At 28.1% G+C, this 12202-nt stretch overlaps 1 protein-coding gene across 1 annotated transcript; it reads right to left on the bottom strand.

Annotated features, from left to right (window-relative positions):
- Nucleotides 1–715: 715 nt before the first annotated feature.
- Nucleotides 716–9970, bottom strand: LOC145840464 (dnaJ homolog subfamily A member 1-like). The gene is made up of 8 exons (XM_082947733.1): nucleotides 9881–9970; nucleotides 6514–6676; nucleotides 5352–5502; nucleotides 3585–3817; nucleotides 3141–3267; nucleotides 2507–2737; nucleotides 1866–2091; nucleotides 716–1107 (listed from the first exon to the last, which is right to left on the bottom strand). The coding sequence occupies exons 2-8, from the start codon at nucleotides 6652–6654 to the stop codon at nucleotides 996–998; spliced, it is 1221 nt and encodes a 406-aa protein (XP_082803859.1). The 5' UTR covers nucleotides 6655–6676; nucleotides 9881–9970; the 3' UTR covers nucleotides 716–995.
- Between the last annotated feature and the right edge of the window lie 2232 nt (nucleotides 9971–12202).

Below are 12202 nucleotides of genomic sequence, written 5' to 3'. Positions count from 1 at the left end.
TGAAGAGTGTTATCCCAGTTTGAGCGATATGGCCCCTTTAGGGCTCAGTGGGTATAAAAAAATGGGTAAAAGCTACTTGGATTTTTTTTTTGCATTTGTAATATGCATTACCATATCTAAGCTTACTAATCAAAATTAATTATGAGATAAAGTGTTATAAAAATTAAACATTTTTCGAAGTATAAAATACTATAACATTTTGAATGTTTTAATCAATAAATTTATATTTCTTTAAAACTTTATCAGCTAACTGAACTTCAAAAATAACTTATGGTTTTTAAATATCATTGTAATCACATTATTTAAAGTTATTTGTTTTAATTGTTGATCAAATTTAGTTGTTATTCTACAACTAGCTCTTAAGTTTTTATTTAATTTTTCCTTTTCAGATTGCCATTCATTTTTGTTGTTAGTGCATAATTTTAAGACCATTTGGCATTAAAACTCTACAGAGAAAAAAATGAATTATATAACTAGTTAAGGTTTGTTTTATAATAACTTTAACTCTACTCTTCCTGGTTCTTTATAAAAGTTTTGAAGAGCATTTTAAGTACTTTAAATAAATTTACATTGCCTTGTACATTACAAGTTTTACTTTTTTAAAGTTTTTTACGTTTAAAATATTCAGCTGAAACTCATTCAACCATGTAGGGAAATTCTGAATTTTTTAAACAAAAAATGGGATTGAAAGACTTAAAGCTTATACAAACAAAAACAAAATGCATATATATTTATTTCATACAAAATCAATTTCGAAAAGGAAACTAAATGCATTTACTAAGAAAATTAAACTAGAAAGAAGCAGCTTCGAAAAATGATGGCTGCAGCAACAAAATGTACCAAGTTTGCTTGTTAAAACTCAAATATAAAAACAGAAGACAAACAAATCATCTAAGAAACTTTTTAAGAGAGAGCTTTTTTAGAAAAACTGAAATTAAGATAAAGTTTAGGAATTTTTTATTAAAAAAATAGGTCGTCGTCATGGCAACTGGGGGTTAGTGAGTCTGGCACTGGGGGTTTCCTGCTCCATGGTGTCTTGGATCTTCATGGTCATCTTCTTCATACTCCATATCTTGTTGGGAAGCTCCGTTGCATCCTTGGTGATAACTGCAAAAAATACAATATAACTAGAGTTATTCACCTTAAAAAAACAAATGTTGCAACTTGAGTTTGTTTCTACTTCAACAAGGAAAACAAGGAGTGACTACTAACTAGATTACTTTTTAATCATGATAAAGTATTTTTTTCAGTTTTATAGCCACAAGGATTAAACTAAACTAAAACTACAAACTGAAATAAATACCAAAAAATATTATTTGAACTCATCAAAATAGTTAATCGTTTGTGACAGTAAAATAAAAATAAAGTTTACAAAATAAAAATTTCGAATTAGCTGAATTTTGTCTGAGTGAAGCTTATTTTTTATAGTTTGGCTAAAAGAAACTCATAAATTCAAACAGTAATATCAATTCAAAAGAAATGTCTATCTGAAGATTTATAATAAAATGTAGTTGTTCAAAGGGAATTTTACAAGGTAATTAGTAAAAAACTGAACAAAACTTTAGTTTTCAAAATAATAAACACTTGAAAGTATTGATGTTCAGAACAAATAATAATGTTTTATAGCAAAAGATAAATTTTAAACATTGGTTAAACAGTGACAAAAAAAAAACTACAGCACCATCTTAAAACTGAAAAATAAATACTCAAACCAAGTGAAAAACAATTTTGCTTTTTACAAGATGAACGCGTATAAAATGCCTGTTAAAACCATAAGTTTTTCAAACTAATTTTGGTTCGCTCAAACTCAAGTTCAAAACTAAATTTTTTTTAAACTTTTTTTAAATTTCAAATTTTCAACTGACTCGTGCAAGGCGACTTCTTCGAAATGGTCTTCCACCATCACGCTCTCCTTCGGCGGCAGGAGGCTCTCCAGCTGCTGCAGCACCTTCTCGTCGGCGCACCACCCGCTCGGCGGGAACTGCACGTTGAAGCGGACGATCAGCTTTCCCTGCGCCAGCGGGTTCCTGTACAGGGGCATCCCCTCCCCGTGCACGCACTTCACCATCATGCCGTCCTTGATGCCTTCGCCTGTCGATTTGATTGGTTGAAAAAGAAGTGAAAGTGCGAATAGGTTGATTTGGTTGGTGAATATAAAATTTTTGAACTTGAAGAGTTTTCAATACGTGAAAGTTATTTAAAGAATGTAAGTATGTGGTTGTGTGTAAAATGGCTGAGCTGTATTTTCAGTATGGTCGTAGATTGAACTGTTATTAAAAAATTGTATCAAAAAATTGCATTAAACTAAAAACACGGCTTATGGTAACCACCAGTTTTTTAAACCAAATTTTAAAAAAACCGAGAATGTTAGTTCTTCTAAATTTGTTAATTTTTTATTTTTAGAACTAATTTCGACTTAACAAGTTCTTAAGTTAACCTAATTATTTATCAACAAATTAACGAACTTTATATAAAACCAACTAAAAAAATAATTAAACTCTTGTACCAGGCCCCGAGTTGATGAGGATGTCCCGGTCGTCCAGTGTCCTGATGACCCTCCTGAACCCGGTCAGCGCCTCGCTCAGCGAGATGTCCATGCTCACCATCAGGTCGTCGCCCCGCCTCTCAAACGTCTTGTCCCCCTTCTCCCTCAAAACCATTATGACGTCACCGTGCTCCAGGCCCGGCTGCTGGTCGCCCTCCCCGCTGAACGTCACCTTCTGCCCCGACTTCATTCCTGCAAAAATATTACGAGTTTGTTCCTGCTAAATTATTATGAGTTTGTTCCTGTTAAAATACTACGAATTTTCTCCTGCTGATAGATATACGGTCTAATACGATTTAAAAGTTTGTTCCTGCGAAACGAAATTTTTTACTAAGATTTTTACTACCAGGTTTTATTTAAGGTTTCTGTAAGTTGTTTTCTGCAATTTAATCAACTATTAAAAGCCGAAGAAATTGTCTTGGTTAATTAAATTAAACCATTAAAAAAAAATAAAGAAGATTAGGAGAAAGGAAATACTATTTGAAAATTTGTCTAAGTAACTTTATTAAGTCTTGTTTATCATAAAAAATAAAAGTTTAATCAACCGTATACAACGTAAAATTTTCTATTATAAACACATTTCTGAAATTCTCACCTTTATCAACGTGCATTTCAAGAACTTTGGATTCCTTTTTGGTTTTCTTGCCGTTGCAGCTTTTGCATTTGTCACTTTCGGCGATTTTTTCACCTTGTCCGTTGCAAGCACGGCACGTTTGTTGTGTCTAAAAAAAAAACAAGTTAGTGGTAATAAAATCAAACAATTAAATTCAAAGCTGCTTTGGTTAATACCAAAACTCAAAGACTTATCGTATCAAGCATAATTAGTAACAAAAAAAAGTCAAAAATCAAAACAATTTTTCAACTTGAAACAATTTTCTCACTTGCTGAACTTTGACTGGGGCAAGAAACGTTTTTTTGTGATAATAAAACGAGTATGTAATAAAAAAAAAATTAAAATCAAAAATTTTGTAATAACAATCATTCAAAAACGCATTGAGAAACAACATTATTAAACCATCAAAATGTTCAACTCTCCCACCTGCTGGACCATGCCGGGCGCGAAGTGGTGCATCCTCACAACCACGCCCTGGCCGTTGCAAGCCGCGCACTTTTTCGCGCCGACCTTCCCTCCCCTGCCGTCGCACTCCCCGCACACCACGTTCTTGTTGATCCTCAGCTTCCTCGTCGCCCCGTTGTACAGCTCCGAAAGCGACACCTTCAGGTCGTGCACCATCGGCTCCGCTTTCGTCGGACCCCTGTTCCTGCGGCCGCCTGTGGAATGTGTTTTGCGAGAATCGTAATGTCGTTGGTTGAAAGAGTTGCTTGCAGTCAGTTTAAAGAGCGCATAAGAACTGAAAATAGCTTACAGCTTGAAATTACTTTGATTTAATTTTTATACTTCATGTTACCCTGATATATGCAAAAAATTCTTTGTCGAAAAGTCTCACCCATGATGGTATTTAATTTTAATTTGGAACACAAGTAAGTGTTAGGTAAAAGCATCAAATTGCTTTGATTAGATAATTTTATCTCAAAGTGTACGTGTTCCAAGCATTTAAATTGCCTTTTTTACTTACTCTTATTTAAGCAAAACGTTTATTGTTCTTAAGGTTGTAAGAGTTTATAATCAGAATTTTTACAACTATCAAGTTTATTTGTGCTAATTTTAGTTTAAGTTTAAAATAAATAGCTTTCATTTTTAAACAAATTGGTTAATATACATAGACACTATTAAGGCCATAGGGGGGATAAACACTTTTTTTACAAAAATTAACATTGGCTTTTATATGAAATGTTTAGTTACAAACTATAAGCCAGTTTTTATAAAATTCAAAAATATCATTTAACTTTTGAGATGTTTTATTTTTTGTAAAAGGTTTCCGATACAAATGTATAGACCGCAAATTTTTTGGAATCAATTTTCTTAGAAATTTTAAAAATCACTAAAAATCTATCTCCTAATTCATTTTTCAAGCAATCTTATTTAAATTTTCAGTAAATGTTCCAAACATTATGAGAAAAAAAAATTATTTATGAATTTTGATTATTAAAAAAAATAAAACCTTTATGACAAAAATTAAAAAAAAGTTTTTTTTTTCAAAAGAAAAATTATTTTTACTTTAAATTTTTTAAAATCATAAGTAACATTATTTTTACTATTATATAAAGAATAGACTGTGAAAATTTGGAGAAGATTGCCTGAACAATGTAGGAGGATATAGACTTTAAACAAAATAGTCTTTTTTCTCTGTTTTAGTTTTTCCTTCCCATGAGGAACCTATTATGCGGCCTGACTTTGACTGGTCATATCTCAAAAAATAATTCGAGTTTTTTAAAACCACAAAAAGCATCTTAAAGTGTAGAAAAAATACTATAAAATAAGATTAACTTGTAAAAAACATGGCTTTCCCCCCTATGGCCTTAATCAACTTATGTGGTAAATAAAATACTTTCAGTCTTAGAGAAAACTTAAAAAACGCAACTTAATTAAATTTTTACCAGCTTAGAGATGTAGACAAACTTAAGCAATTAATGTAACTAGGCACTTTAAAAGTAAAATGTAGCCCTTATTGAGCTATAAACTTATAAAAAAAGAAGTTTAGTACTTACCACCAAACTATCAATTATTTATTATGATTAAAAAAATAAATTCAGTTTCAGAGAAAGCTTTTAAAAGCAAAAGAAGGCAAACTATTTAAAATAGAAAGTTAGACAATTTAAGCTATGCTTGTAGCTAGGCCCTTTAAAATAAAAATATAATCCTTATTGAGCTTTAAACTTAAAACAAACACAATAAAAAACTTACCACCAAAGAACATTTCGAATATGTCCATGGGGTCGTGGTGACCGTCGCCCCCACCGCCGCCTTTCTTCAGCGCCTGCTCGCCGCCCTGGTTGTAAATCTCCCTCTTCTTCTCATCTGCCAGCACCTCGTACGCATACGAGATCTCCTTGAACTGTGAAATTTGTTAGACATTAAATTGAGTGGTCATGAATAAATCTGGTGTTATATAGTTATTACAAATTATTTCAATTCCCACCAACTTTTACATGTTTGTAAATTGTGTTCAAATAAATAAAAAGAAGGAAGAAACTTTTATACGTTAATATTTTAACCGTATAACAGAGATTAAGTTTATTTAAAATGTGCCAAATTGAACTTTAACAAAGTCTTTCCTTTTTAAATAAAATATTTAATATTACACATAACTTCAACTAACTAATTGTTATAAGCAGGGATCGGCAAACTGCGGCCCGCATTAAATTTCTATTTCAACTAGTTTAATATATTAATATTCTCAAAAACAAAAATTAAGTTTTATAGTTATTTTTAAAGGATAAATTATCGTCTAAATTTATTTTGTTCAAAAAAAATATTTTTAAATATGTTTCATAAAGCACATAAAAAACAATCCTTTTTCGACCTGCAATCCCCTGTTATAAGGGGATAAAGATATAAGTAGAACTGTATTTATGTCTTAAGTATACTATTTAAGTTTTTAATAGTTTAATTTGAACTAAAACATTAGTACTGCACGCAAAAACATTATTCTTATTGTATTGTGTATTGGATTTAGCTCATAAATTTAAAACAAGGTAAAGCATTTAAAAGGTCTATACTTAGATTGAATTAGTTTAGTTGGAAATAGTTTTACTGTAAGTTATTTGATGGGAAATGAATTTCTCCCTGACCAGTTGTTAAAATATGTAAGTTTTACAACTAGCTCGTCCGTTGCTTTATTTTTAAGGTAAACAAAATCTTTTAATATAAGTAGTTTAAACAAAGAGCAAAAATTTTCTACTTATTAAAAACTAATTAAAACATTTAGTTGTATAACTTATCATATTTTATAACCTGTTAGAAACAACACATTTGAATAATTAATTGAGTTAAACTTTAAAGCATCTTTGAATCAATTTTTTTCTTTACTATCTTATTTAGTCACTAAAAAACTTCAAATACAAACTTTTTCAGCAGCTTCCTCATTGCCAGGGTTTTTATCAGGGTGGAACTTCATAGCCATTTTCCTGTAAGCTTTCTTCATTTCATTGGCAGTTGCTGAAGGAGACACGCCAAGCGTATCGTACAATTTGGTTTCCTTGACCATTATAACTATTTACCAATGTGTTCTGTAAACAATTCAAGTTTTGTATTGGTATGGATAGTAGAGTATAAATGATTTGAATAAATTTTATTTCTTTTTTACAAAAACAGAGAGTTGAGGTTAAATTAAACAGCTCAGTTTTCTAAAACAAGAGTTGTGAAATTTGTAGTGTTATGGTGATTTCTTAATAAATGTTTACTACTTTTTAATACAAAAAAGATAGCTAAAACTAGTACCAACAATCTATATTAGTGTTGTTCAGTTTAATTTTCCTTGTACTATTAGCTAAGCATTTAAAACAACTAAAAAGTCTTAAACATGTTTTAGGATAAAAATGTATTTATTAAATTTTTACATTTATAGTTTTTTATTCAACTAGTCATTATGTGATAAAGAAAAAACTTATCTTTATTTTTCAAAAAACGAGCTAGTTTAAGGAAACCATAAGAATATTTTCTTATACTACAACAAAAATTACTAACGTTCCAGCTACTAAACATAAAAGTGGCAATTAGAGTTAAAATTTAAATAACTCCAAACTATATTTTGTAACAAAAAAATTAGATACCAAATATTTTCAGATTTTCAAAACACAGAAATTTTTTAATATATTTCGGATCTTAGAAAAAATACTATTCTAAAGCTTGGTTGCCACTCTTTGAGTTAAATAAAAACATTGTGAATGACATTAAACTTTTCTTAATTTCCATAATTAATAAAAGTCAAGTTCTTCAACAAAATTGTTAATAAAATTACAAAAGATTGAATTTGAATCAAATTAAATCATATTCAAAATCTAGAAAAAATTATGTCCGAAGTCATCCTAAAATTTTCAAAAACTTCAAAATATACTGAGTTGGCCTGAGTATATTGAGTGTGTAGCAACCCTGTTAAAGTCATTATAACTAGACTAATATTCAATTCTGGTTTTATTTTGAAAAATTCAAACAAGCTTTAGCCAACCTAAGTTTAAAAAAAAAACCTAAAAAAGTTTCAAGCAGGTAGAGTTGGCTTGAGTGGCATGAGCCTGTTGCAACCATGTTCCAAAATATTTTTCTAACAAGCTTTTTTTTTTAGCTAGATTGTTAGGTCACAGTTAAGTTGCACATTGTTTAGTGGGTTACCTTTGTTTGAAATGAGGTTTTTAGTAAAATAAAGACCACCAACATCAAGTACATACAGGGTTGCCACTCGCTTTTCCAAAATTTTTCCAGGTTTTTAAAAGTACACATTTTGGGTCTACTTTTAGTTTAAAGTTAAGTTTGGGTAAGAAACTGTGTTAAAACATTGAAAAGTTACTGTAAACCTACTTTAAATAAGATTTTTAATAAAAATAAAATTTTAATGGTGACAAAAACTTATTATTTATATGATAGGTTTTTTGAGTCGAATCAAAATTTTACTACTGAACATGTGAAAATTGTTAAAATTCCAGGTTTTGCCTGTTTTTTTTTTTCAAAATTTCTCAAAATCCAGGTTTTTTTTGCCTAAATTGTCAAGTTTCAGGTTTCCAGGAAAAATTAATTATAACTGTTTTACTACCATGGTGCCTAACTTAGAACATTAACCTTTCTGAGAACATTTTGTTGTTAAAGTGGTAAGCCTGTATATAAACTTTGACCAAAAGTTAGCCATGTAATTTAAACTAGAACTTTTCAGACCACAACATTAGTTTATTGACACTTAAATGACTGATAAAAAAAAATTGTAATGAAACTTAAGTAAAATTTTAACATCTTAGCCCCTCTAGTTTTTACACATTTCCAAGTAAGAAAACAGTGATTATTTAATTTAATATAGTAATTATACACTTTGCTTAGAAAGGATAGAAATTTGTAGAAGAAATTTAAGATAATGTTTAAATGTATATAATAACAGAACAATATTAATCTTAATATACATGACAATTAAAATAATAAGGTAAATAGATTTTCTAACTAATGTTATGATAAATTTAACTACAATTAGTTAAATCATAGTTGTTACTACTTGAACCAAAAAATGTCTGAATGGCCAAAAACTAATGCAAAAAAGTGCTATCAAGCAAACATGAGCTTATAATAGAATTGAAAAATTAACATGATCCAAAAACAGAAAGGATACTTAAGTTTAAATATCTAAAAATATTAGAAAAAAACAAAAACCCAATTTGAATGAAAAAATTGAATAAAGTGCATAAAAATTAACAAAAATATTTTAATATCTGAGTTTTGAAAAAAAAACTAAACAATCTTAGTCAGCCATAGTTTTATTTTTCAAACCAGTTTGAGTTATTAATAGTGTCTGGCAGTCCTATTTTTATAAGCTTACAATAATTACTACAGTTCTGTACTGTCAAAACTTAGAATAAATCAATATTAAAATGGAAATATCAAAATAGATTATCATGCAGGATTCCGCTTTACCATAACATTTTTTTTTCCAACCAATTTAAGATGAGTGAAGTTATTTTCAAAATAGACAATTACACATGATGCAGACATTTGAAAAAGATTTATTGTTACAAAAGAGAGAGTCAGATTAATTCTCATAAATTTTAAAAATACTTTTATACTTTGATCAATATGAGTTAAAAATAATTTTAATTTATTAGGCTAAAACCAATTGAGGTAAAATAAATATGATTTTTTGCAAACCATACTTGTTATCTTTATTGATAAATTAAATGATATTAATAGTGCTTTCTTACCATTTTAGGAGGTAAATTAAGGAAAAGATAACTGTCTATAATTTTACCAAAAACTTGAAGTTCATAATTCTACTGGGTGTCTTTTTTTTTTTTTGAACATTTACTAGTATTTTTTAAGTCACTGGCCTGATTTGTTTTTATTTTGCAGTACAGCTAAAACCTGTATTTACTATCAACATACACTATATTTTCTTTTATCTTGTTATATCCACAACATAATTACTTGTAGTTTTGCATGCAAAAAGCATCTAAAATTTAAAAGAGGTATTAACCATATAGTTATATAAGAAAAAAATTTTACAACTCTAACACTAGTAACAAAATGTCTGCAATACATACTTATAACATTGTTCATTTACTATCATGACTTTTACAGTGTTATTATTTTAACAGCTGTCTGTTATACAGTTATTTAAAACAGTGTTATTAAAATTTATGACTTACAATGTGTTTTTAAGCTAATAGTTTCTAGTTTAGAAAAGGTAAGTTTAAGCATTTTAATAAGTTAACAACTATGATCATTTTTTGCTTCTCAGTAACCTATTTAATTTTCATTTCTTTAAACATTGCTCACTTGAATACAACTTTCATTTCACAGTTAAATGTTTCAAAAATAACATAGCCCCCAAAGAGTTATTATATTGTTGTCTGAAAAGATATATTTTTAATAAACCTAGCATATTTCTCATAGAAGGCTGAGGACTGTTAAACTAAAACTCTATCATAAACCACAAAGGTTTTCAAGTATTTTTGTAAGTTTTCATACTCACTAATACTGTAACAGTTTTCTTTTATTTATAATAGTAAATAAGTAGTCTTAATCATATTATGAAAAAGTAAAGCATATATAAGTATTCAAATACTCTACAATAACTCATTTAAATCTTTAAATTTGTAAAAAAAAATTACAATAGAATATTACTATCATACTCAAGTACTTAAAAATTAAGAAATTAAATTTATTGCAAGTTAAAACTTAAAAAATAAATGAATAAAATATCAGTTTTTGTACCAACTAATTAGCATTAGTTGACTTAACCCAATCCTATAACTACAAAATTAAGGAAGTTTAAAATATTAGAAACATCATATATAATACAAACTAATCTAGAACGATCTTGTACTTTCTACAGAAATTTATAAAGAAAAATTAATAAACTTAAAGAGAGAAAAAAGAGCTTTTTGCTTCATGATTTTATAATCAACTTAACTAGATTATCAACAATATGTAAAGGGACTATACGTAAAGGGTTCCAACATTTGGAAGTAAACCCAAAATAAACAAATCTCTAATTTTGGTACATTCAGGGTTGCCACTCGTTTTTTTTTTTTTTTAATTTTTGAGGTTTTCCAGTCTTCTTCCAGGTTTTTAAAAGTACACATTTTTGGGTCTATATAAAGTTTAAAGTTAAGTTTAAGGTAAGAAACTGTGTTAAATAGTATAAAAACATTGAATAGATACAGTAAAGCTACTTTAGGTACGTTTTTTAATAAAAAAATTTGATGAAGACAAAAACTTTTTATTCATATAATAGATTTTTGAGTTAAATCAAAATTTTACTACTGGACATGTGAAAAATATTAAAATTTCTGTATTTTTCAGGTTTTTTTAGTATTTTTGATCAAAATCATAGGTCTTTTTTTTTTCAAAATTTCTCAAATTCCAGGTTGTTCCAGTTTTTTTTTGCCTAAATTGTCAAATTCCAGGTAAAGTTGGAACCCTATACATTGCTTATACTTTCTAATATTTTTAAAACTATTTGTTATTAGACTGCTAGTTTCTGATAGAAACTGTCCAAAGTAAATTGGTATTGAAGTTTTTCAGTTAGTTTGCATCTAATAACTTTAGCCAGTTATCATCTAAATGTGCATAATATTGTGTATAAAAATTAGTTTACTACACATGGAAATAAAGCTGTAAAATTATCAATATTCCTTTGAGTGAACTAAAAAATTTCTATAGAGATTTTTTAATTTTCTAACTTTTTAGAGTAGTCATAATAAAGCTGACTTAACAGGGTTGCCACTCTTTGAGTCTAAAAAACTGTCTGTGTCATCCTGAGTTGTTTCAAATTCTTAAAAAAAACTTAATCAATAAAATAAAAGTTCTTTAAAAAAATTGGATATAAAAAACATAACATTGAAACTAAATCAAATAATAATTTTTTCAAATATAAAAAACTTGTCCGAGATTTCCAAAAATTTTAAACTATCCTGTGTTAAAAAAAAATTAAGTGGGGCATGGGTCATGAGTTTTTTTATTTTTATTTTAAATTAGCCTGACTTATCCTGAGATTTCAAAAAAAAAGGAACTTTTTTTAGTTATCTTGCGTATCTTGAAAGTGTAGCGACCCCCTAAAAGTAGACTATGTATAAGATTATATAATTTCTCTGGAATCTACTTAAGGACAATTTATAAAACTAGGAAACTACTGATTAGATGTTCAACTGTTGTTATTAAGTTCCATAATTGGAAAAGCTTAGAGGCTGAATAATAATAATTTTCTAAAATAACATATATAAATAACTATAAATAAAGTATTAAATAAGACCAGGATTGCAAAATGTTTTTGGCAAATTTTCTTAAGATTTTAAAAATTTCCTCCAGGTTTTAAAAAGTACACATTTTTGGGTCTATTATTGGTAAAGTTTAACTGTGTTAAATATTATAATAACAATGAAAAAATTCTGTAAAGCTACTTAAATATGCTTTTTTTTTTAACAAAAAAAAACTTTGATGAAAAAAATAATTATCTATATGATAGATTTTTTCTGCCTAATCAAAATGTTTGTACTTAAGGGCATAGAGAAAATAAACACTGGATTTTACTTTTTTGTTTAGTGGTGTACCAGTTTTGATTA

Source organism: Thalia democratica, chromosome 7, assembly GCF_965202585.1.
Source record: "Thalia democratica chromosome 7, ktThaDemo2.hap1.1, whole genome shotgun sequence".
NCBI lineage: Eukaryota > Metazoa > Chordata > Thaliacea > Salpida > Salpidae > Thalia > Thalia democratica.
Note: the sequence above shows the minus strand (reverse complement) of the source record. Positions and strands in the feature narration are given on the sequence as shown.

Bases quoted from the DNA above. Each gene is read 5' to 3' on its own strand.
- LOC145840464 (XM_082947733.1), bottom strand. From the start codon at position 6,654: ATGGTCAAGGAAACCAAATTGTACGATACGCTTGGCGTGTCTCCTTCA. The intron at 5,503-6,513 runs GTTTGTATTTGA...CAAATTTCACAG, and splicing joins ATGAGGAAGCTGCTGAAAAA to TTCAAGGAGATCTCGTATGC. The intron at 3,268-3,584 runs GTGGGAGAGTTG...TTTTTTTTTTAG, and splicing joins CGCCCGGCATGGTCCAGCAG to ACACAACAAACGTGCCGTGC.